Source organism: Myotis brandtii, unplaced genomic scaffold, assembly GCF_000412655.1.
Source record: "Myotis brandtii unplaced genomic scaffold, ASM41265v1 scaffold337, whole genome shotgun sequence".
Taxonomy (NCBI): Eukaryota; Metazoa; Chordata; class Mammalia; order Chiroptera; family Vespertilionidae; genus Myotis; species Myotis brandtii.
The window spans coordinates 28279-37887 of NW_005362996.1; the positions used below are offsets into that span (position 1 = coordinate 28279).

Sequence of the window (9609 nt, forward strand, 5' to 3'; positions counted from 1 at the left end):
ACATAGGTTGAGATGCATGATGAATCCACAATATATAATTCCTGACCCATCCCTCATAGGGGTTGATGGCCCTAATCCAAGCATCTTCCACACTCTATATTTAGTGTGCTTGATTTAGCCACACTGTCACCCCCAAATATAGACATATATTAGTAGAATGATATAATTCTATTATACTGATTTGGGAAGAATTTTTGGACATTATCTAAAACAAACTTCTCATTTCCTTCTCAGCTTAGGAAATGTAGGCACAAATTGTTACTAGCTTCCTAAAGTCACAGGTAGTTAGTAATAATTCTAAAAGTCTTTACTTCCAGGAAATTGTGTCCATGATCATGATGTACCATCCTATCTAATAAAAGAGTAATATGCAAATTAACCATCACTCTGCAACAAAGATGGTGGCGCCCACAGCAGCCGGGGCAGGACGCTGGCGGCGTCACCACGGCAACGTGATCCCAGCAGGCATTGTCACAGTGACCCGCGAGCAGGCAAGCGTGGCCCGCAGGCAGCACCCAGCAGGGCCTGCTTGCCTGTGGCCATGGTGTGGAGCAGGCAGGCCCTGCAGAGAGCAGAGAACCACCGGGAACAGGCCCAAGCCATCAGTAGGACATCCCCTGAGGGCTCCTGGATTGGAGAGGGTGCAGGTCGGGCTGCGGGACCACCCCCTTTTGCACAAATTTTGTGCACCAGGCCTCTAGTGTGATATAAAATGTTAAATTGAGTCTCCATACTGTAAGAAGAAAGATTATTGAATTGAACTGACAACCAGAAAGTGCTTCTTTCTTTCTTCCTTTCTCTCTTTCTTTCTTTCTTTCTTTCTTTCTTTCTTTCCTTTTTTTAAATTTTATTAGTCCTCACCTAAGGATATGTTTAGAAAGAGAGAGAGAGAGAGAGAGAGAGAGAGAGAGAGAGAGAGAATTAAACCTTAATCTGTTGCTTGTCTTATGTGCCCTGACTGGGGATTGAACCCACAACCTTTTAGTGTATGGGACAACACTCCAACCAACTGTGCCACCCAGCCAGGGCCAGAAAGTGCTTTCAAGTCTAGTTCTGTCACTAAGCAGCTATGTGACTTTAGAACAATTTCTCACCTAGCTAGGCTTCAATCTCCCTTTTATAAAATAAAAGAATAGGATCAATTAGATATTCTCAAAAGGACTCTTTTGTGCTCACATTCCTTGTATATGATGCTTTATACTATAGCCCCAGAGAAAGGAAGAGGCTGGAACTGTAGTCTCTTCTGTTTTCTCAAAGGCACCGAGAGTTGAAATTTGACATAAGTGCCTCAGTGAGTGTATGATGGGTAAGAAAGTAGGTAATATATCCCTCTGACTGATGATTGCTTGGCAGAGTCTGAAAATTGTAATTGACTCTCTGCAATTGTAAGGTCTTGCCTTCTTTACACAGTTAAACAGGAAGTACACACAGATGAACAGAAGAGATCTGAGAAGCACCACCGCTTCGGTAATTGTTCAGACAGAGACCGCCCAAACAGAAAACACATGCTATTTCCCCTTCGCCTGACCAATTTGGCATTTAGAGTACAAGATTACAGGCGAGGGGTTGGGCCTCTCCAGGCAGGAACTGGAGTCAGACGCTTCCCTGCTACTTGCTGGGAGAGAAGAACATTAGGAATGCCTTTCAGTGCCTGCGTTCCTGACCTGTCCCTTAGAAGCCTGGCAGCTCGGGGAAATCCAGTCACAGCTCACCCTCAACCTTGCAGGAATCCTGATGCAGGCCAAATACTACAGCACGAACAACATGCTGGATGAGGAATGGGGCACCACCTTGAGCCTGCATTCTCAAGCCTCTACTCCAGCCCAGCGCCCAAAGCATGGGCACACAGGTACTCTGTCCTCTGGAGTCCAAATTGGCCAGACCCTTGAGAAATGCATGAGATAAGCTACCTCTCCGAGGAATGTACAAAATAGGGGAAAGACAGGTGAATGTTTTCATGATTTACAATCATGTGAACTGTTCACTTTCCACCACTTGTGTTCCACTTCCTTTAAGAATATCTGAAAAAAAATTAAACTCAGTATATACGCAGGTGTTTGTTGTTCTAAGATTCTCTTGCTGGCAGAGGGCTTTGCAGTTGAGGGTGTGTTGTTTTGACCAGTTAGGTATGTCATACCAAGTTGAGATTGTGTGTACGAGTAAAGCGTTGTCCCTTCTCCTCGCCATCCCATGAGGGCTAAATCCAATGCTGTTTTATTTACCATCTGTGATCTGCTCTGGAAAGTTAGATTTTTAAAGGCTACCTTTTGGTTAGTTTTGAACTCATGGCTTTGGAGGGAGTTTTCCAAGCAGATACACCAAACCTGGTGTTTTGCTGTAATTGTTCTGCACCATGAAGTTGTGAGGCCTTTGGAGAGTCATATCAACATCAACTGTTTGGCTTTATCATCTGTGGAATGAAGGGGATTAAAGCAAATGTCTCTTAGGGCCCCTTCAACTCTGACATTCTGTGATTTAGTGATTTAAATGGTGCCTTCAGGTGCAATTACATCCTATTTCTTCCTTCCCCTTTGTTCTATTGAGTTCCAGAATATTATTGAGATGATTGAATTGAATTATGAAAATATTTAATTTCAGTTACGTTTAGCTTCCATCTTATGCTTTTATTTCCAACAATTTACCCTGTGAAATGTTAATAAAATATTTATTATATATGTATATATTTTAATGTTAATATATATTTTTCAGTCCATAGAAGAGATAATTCATATATGTAGAGAAGGATCTTTTTTGTTATTGTTGTTAATCCTCACCTGAGTTATTTTTCCATTTATTTTTAGAGAGAGTGGAAGGGAGAGGGAGGGAAACATCGATGTGAGAGAGACACATCGATTGGTTGCCTCCCGCACTCAGGGTGGCTAGGGCTAGAGAAAGATCTTATTTCCCAGGCAACTCAGCCAATCTAAGGCAGAAATGTGTGTTGAGGTCTAGTGAAAAGGCCTCATACTGTCATGTAAATGGGACTAGATTCTAACACCTGGAAAGTCACTTACTAACTGTGTGATATTGGACATGTTACTTAAGTATTCTAGGCCTCAGTTTCTTCGTTTATAAAATGCTAGTGGTGATAAATATGTAGACATTGATTGTTATGTGCCTGGCATTGTTTTAAGTGCTTTATACATATTACTGGTATTTCATATGAACTTATAACAATGTTACATAGAAGTAGCACAACCTCTCTTATAAGGTGGCTGTTAGTACTAAGGTTGATGAGCTCTGCAAAGTCCTTGGTACACTGCAGGCATACCAAACATGTGAGGGCTTTTTGTTTTTTTCTTTTTACTATTCCATTCCTGGAGAATTCCTGAAGTGTTTTGTGTAACATTTTTGTGTCAGTCTGTATCAGAGAGATCCTCACTCAAAGTCTGGATCTGAACGTGCCTTCCCTCTCTTGACCATATCCAGGTTGTCTTCCCTTTTGTGAATCTGGGCACACACTTCTCCCCTGCTCTCTTCCATTTCTCTTCATCTAGGTTTTATTCCTTTCCCCTCTAAAGTTTTCCATTCACTTTCTATTTATGGAATGGTCTGCCTCCCGAGACTCAGTGATGTGGCTTCCCGTAACCTGTGAGGGGCGACTGGGGGATTTCCAGCCTCCTTGATGTAAAACACAGTGGCGGCTTTAGGATGTCAGTTTCTGCGGCCACTGGATATGTGCAATAGGATATGATATGTTTTCTTCCAACAGATCCTGTGAAGAGATGGCCCTTAGGGCTGTGGTTTTTAAGTGGCTTGTGTTTAACTTGATTTTTCACCTTTGACAAGAGCCAGGAACTCTCACAGGATTAGTGTTCAGCATAATCAGGAACAGGGTATACAAATAAGTTCTCTTGAGCTTGGAGGGTGGAGAGGGAAGGGTAAGGGATAAAACACTACTGAAACATCTGGCAACTTTTTTTGTAAGAAGTGGAAATTAAAACACTAGGAGTAGAGGCTAAAAGCAGTGTCTTCCAGGAAAACATCTGAAAATAGTTATTTTACCCTACGTGTATGATGTCTTGTTTTCACCTTGTGATAATGCAGACATTTAGAGCAATGTCCCAAAAGAAGTCTAATTATCTCTCAGGAAAATAGGTTTGAAATATTTTTGCTCTTAAAAAAGCAGAGTAAAAATCACTCTGGGATTTTTGTTTTTTGGCAATGCAGATGATTCAGATTCCACATCATTTATGGCAGAATTATAACTGGAATATTTTAGAATTAACAAAAATAAACAATATACATTCATTTATTTTCTAAATTTTCATCTTTTCAATATAAAGTTATGTATTTTTTTTCCTAAACAATTAGAAAGATAGAAAGCAAAGATATAAGGTAATACCCTCATGCCTTCTTCCCACAAATTATATTGGGGGTTATGCTACCCTAGGCCTGTTGCAAAGTATAGGATATAATGCCAAATATGATATGATCTCTGTTAATGAGGAAACTTAAAGTCTAATACAGTTCTCAACTCAGCAATAACTGCGGTAAGTGCCATGATGAAAGCATTCACATGGTACAATGGAGACCTTGGTTACTTCTATCTGGTAAGGGTCAAAGGGATCAGGAAAGTTTTGAGAGAGGGAGTGACCACTGAGTTGAGTTGACTTTAAGATGTTCCTCATGATGTGGAAGCAGAAATGGGAAGGTTTAAGAGGCTGGGGGCCTTACAGGCAGAAAGACACATGATAGAAAAGCCAAGGAGTCTTCAATAACTTTGTTTTTCAGAGAACTATAAGCAATATATTATGGCTCAGATGTGAAGTTGGAGGGGGGAAGCTTGATCAGAGGTTAAGTCTGGAAAGGTAAGGAGGACCTATTGTGTCATACTGAGGTATTTTGATTCTATTCAGTAGGTAAAATGAGTTAACTAAAGGATCTAAACAGGTAGTAACATAATCAATTTTGTGTTTTTAGAAGACCATCTAAGCCACAAGGAGGAGGATAGATTGAAGGAGGATGAAACTGGATGAGCTGATACAGATTTTGCACTAGTATGAGCATGGGATTTGGGAACCTGATCTGAGGTAGTATGGGAATGAGGAGGCAGAATCAGATAGGAAAGATGTTAAGGAGGTAGAATTTAAATAATTGGTGACAGGTTACAAGTGGGAAGACAAAGAGAGAGCATAGGTTGACTAAGTTCCATCTGATAGTATGTTGGTGATGCTGCCATTATCTGAGATGGAAACTACAGAAAGAATAGGAAAGATAATGAATTCAGTTTGAGTTTGAGATGCCTATATGAGAAGGGACATGCAGTTGGTGTTGCCCAAAGACACTTGTACTAGTATCTATCTTAATAAAAGGGTAATATGCTAATTAGACCAGGAGACCTTCTGGATGAAGCCATGGTGGCAGGGCCAAGGCAGAGGCAGTTAGGAGTGATCAGGCCAGGAGGGGAGGGCAGTTGGGGGTGATCAGGATGACAGGGAGGGGGGCAACTGGGGACAAGCAGGCTGGCAGTGGGGGCCAGTTGGGGGCAAGCAGGCCGACAAGGGGGGGCAGTTGAGGGCGAGAAGGCTGGTGAGGCGAGGTGAGTGGTTAGGAGCCAGCGGTCCCGAATTGTGAGGGGGATGTCCAACTGCCTATGGGATCGGGCCTAAACTGGCAGTCGGACATCCCCGAGGTCCCAGATTAGAGAAGGTGCAGGCCAGGCTGAGGGCCACCAACTGCCACCTCCCCCCCACCGTGCATGAATTTTGTGCACTAAGCCACTAGTATACAGTATGTAGATTGGAAGTAAGGATTCTGAGCTACATATTTATGTGAAAATTGTCAACATTTGGTAGGAATTACTAGTAAACTTTCTGAAAATGAGTGATATCACTGAGGAAGAGAATGTTAAATGAAAAGACAAAAAGAAAGTGAGAAGAAGAATGCCAACTAGAGAATTTTAGGGAATACATTATTGAGGGGAAGGATGAGCAAGAGATTTCAATAAGAGCTACTAAGAATGAATGGTAGACAGTGGTAGAAGTGGACCAGGAGAGAGAGTCATCTAGGAAGCCAAGAGACAGTAACTTCAAAAGAAATGAAAAAGTCAACAGTAGTGAATAGTGAATTTTAAAAATAATAATGAATGCTGCTGAGAGTTCAAATAAAAGGAGTGCTAAAAACAATGAATATGTTTTAACAATAAGAAGGAAACTAGATTATTGCTATTTTTTAAATAGCATGAGTATGAAAGCAACTAGTAGGTAAGTAGGAAAATAAATATTTGTCATTTTCCCATTTTTAAAAATGTTTTCTCTTCTTTTATGAGGAGCCTAGATGTAAAGAGAAAAAATAAAGTGTTAGAGCTGAGTATTATGGGATTGCATGAATACTTTTAAAAAATTATTCTTAAGGTGTAGGAGATTCTAATTCAATTTTAGCTTGAAAAAATACAGTTGGAATACTTCACAGTAATAATATACTAGAGAGAGAGCAAATGAAATAACTGATAATCCAAAATGCCTGCTGAAGATTAAATATAATCCAACAAAAGACTCTGAAAACCTATTTTGGTTTAAGGAAAAAAATTATTGATAAATTCAAGTTTCACTTTTCCTTATTCATATTAATTACAATATTCTCCAATTTGACTTAAGCTTTTAGCTTTATTTTCTCATCTCCAACATAACCCCTTCCTTGAAGAGTTATGGCATAAATCACATCTAATCAATTCAATAAAACTTTAATGCATACCTACTCAATATGAAGCCTTATTCGTGGGGTCCCTGAGCCTGGCATGAGGGAATCAGGCTGAAACCGGCAATCGACATCCCTCGAGGGGTCCCGGAGTGCGAGAGGGCACTCTGCAAAGTTGCTGTCCTTTGGCAGCTCTTGCATTGAGTGTCTGCCCCCTGGTGGTCAGTGTGAGTCATAGCTACCGGGCGGTCAGGTGGTAGAGCAGTTGGCTTTCCCTCTGGCACCCAGGACCCAGGCTTCCCTCATAGCCCTGGCTTCATCCAGAAGGTCGCCCGGAAGGACTTCTGGTCTAATTAGCATATTATGCTTTTATTATTATAGATAGATGTTATGTAGTGCTATGGAATATACGTAGGAGGCCACAAAAGCAAATAGGCATGAATAACTTACTGTGTTATTCATGAGCATATTTTTGAAGGAGGTGACATTTGATCGGGTCTGTAAGGTTGAATCCAAGTTTTGCAGGTAGAGCAAGATGAGGCACTGGGTGGCTTTTCCATTGTTTATACCACATGTGCAAAGGTAAAAACAGAGAGGGAAGGAACTAGCTTGGTGCAGTGTGTTAATGGTTAAAATTAAGAATGACAAGAGTTCAGAGGGAAAAGTTGAAGTGTTAGTTTTGGATTGGAATTTAGATCAGGATAAGACAATTTTGGAAATTATCAACAGTGTGAGACATGATGACAAGGTAGGCTATGGGGAATGTTAGTCCTTGAAGGGAGGGGTGTATGAGGGAGATCTGGGCAGATAAGGCAAAATGTAGGATGAGATCCTACTATGCAGGGGTTTATAGAGTATGCTAAGAAACTTTGTTTCTTAAAGAAGATATTACACTTATACTTTATAAAGTTCACTTTGGTGATAGAGTAAAAATGTATTATTTAAAGTGCCTCTTATTGAGATATTTCACAATATAGAAGTGGAAATTTACAAGTGGTAAAACTCTAGAGTCTTTTTATGATTCCATATGGAACTGCCATATAAGGCAAATATTAATGTGAGGCTTGTTGGGAGGATAAGAAAATGATTTAAAACATCAGCTCTGACCCTAGCCAGTTTGGCTCAATGGCTAGAGCATCAGCCCTCGGACTGAAGGTTCAAGGGTTCAATTCAGCTGAAGAGCATGTACCTCAGTTGCAGGCTCGAACCCTGGGTGTAAGAAGCAACCAATTGATGTGTCTCTCACATTGATATTTCTCTCTCTCTGTCTCTCCCCCTCCCTTCCACTCTCTCTAAAATAATCAATGGAAAAATATCCTAGGTGAGGATGAACTAAAAAACAACAAAAAAAACAAAGCAAAACAACAGCAACAAAAGAACATTCAGCTTTAGAACAAGAGTACTTAGAGTGTATTTCTGGCTCTATCACTTACTAGCTGCTCAACCCCAAGCAACGAAGTAACTCCCCAGCACTTCAGGCTTCTTATCCAAATAAAGGAAACATGCATTCTGATGAGCCATGAAAAGTGCTCTCAGCCCACAGAGCCTTGAGCGCTCTCCCATGGGGGGCTTACTATGTGCCACATGTGAAAATTAAGGAAACAAGAAGTTGCTAAAAAAACAAAAACCAACACTTAAAATTTAAAAATTTTAAAGCTATAATCAAAGATCAGGTGTGAGCTAGCAATAACTGAAAAATGTTGAAAAGAACAGTGACCTAAAGGATGAGATATGTATTTCCTGAAATATTCAGTGTCACCAGTTTAGCCCATTTCTCTGTGAGTTCTGGTTCACAGGGACGTATGCAGTGTGGTGTTAGGCAGGACAATATAATCCTGGCTCTGCCACTAGTTTGCAATGTGGCTTTGAGCACATTTTTTGAATTCTCTTTGCCTCTTCCAGCTTTTATGATCCCTTTCATTTTGGAAGCATACTAATAGATTAATTTAGCAATGTCTGTTTCATTTCTTTTATAGACCCAAGGAATGGAGGTATGTAAAATGTCCCCTCTCTGATGCCCGATGAAGAGTAACTTGCTTGGTGTGACAACTCTCTTCATCCACAAAGTCTCTTATAACTAAAGGAATTTGTGTTCAAAATTTGACCTTAGCACTGTAGCCTTTTATAGAATAGTTATAGTAAGAGGATACAGGAAAGGCTGTTTATTTTCTATATATATCTTATTATTCCTAGGGATGTTTATATCATTCCTTGGCCTCTCCACACCTTTTTCTAAACATGCCCCAGGAGACGGCATCAGAGTTCTCTTCCAAAAATTAGAGACACAATGAAGCCAAGCCAAACCCAAGCAACTCCCAAGCAGCTTATTTTTCTTAGTTTAGGGTGGGAGTGATCCCCAGAGAGAGATCACATTATAAGCAGCACACTTGGATTAAAACGCAGGAATATTAAAACCATAGTTAGGAAAAAATACCTACAGGGAGCGAGTGAAAAAGAAAAAGTGCAACTTGCAACTTCATAATCTCTCCATCATGAAGGTCTGGTTTCTTAGAAGTGACTGTACCTGGTATAGAAACCCCCGAGGGCAGTGATGGCGAACCTATGACACGTGTGTCAGAGGTGACACGCGAACTCATTTTTTGGGTTGATTTTTCTTTGTTAAATGGCATTTAAATATATAAAATAAATATCAAAAATATAAGTCTTTGTTTTACTATGGTTGCAAATATCAAAAAATTTCTATATGTGACACGGCACCAGAGTTAAGTTAGGGTTTTTCAAAATGCTGACACGCCGAGCTCAAAAGGTTCACCATCACTGCCCTAGGGTTTTCTTTCTCTAGGTCTTTAGATAGAACAGGAAGCTATTTTAAATACTGAGGGAGAAAAAGTTGAAGGGAAGAAGGAAAGAAGAGAGAGGGAGGGAGAGAATGGGTGAGGGAGAAAGAGAAAGAGAGAAGAGTCAGAGTAGAAATATTTCCAAATGATCAGGGAAAGATGATTCCTTTGA

At 40.4% G+C, this 9609-nt stretch overlaps 1 protein-coding gene across 1 annotated transcript in view; it reads left to right on the forward strand.

Annotated features, from left to right (window-relative positions):
* The first annotated feature begins 1552 nt into the window (after positions 1-1552).
* Positions 1553-9609, forward strand: part of CLEC1A (C-type lectin domain family 1, member A) — a 19503-nt gene continuing 11446 nt past the window's right edge. Inside the window, exon 1 of the mRNA XM_014543815.1 lies at positions 1553-1849. Within this exon, the coding sequence (XP_014399301.1) occupies positions 1735-1849 (115 nt within the window). The 5' untranslated portion in view covers positions 1553-1734. The remainder of the gene's footprint in view (positions 1850-9609) is intronic.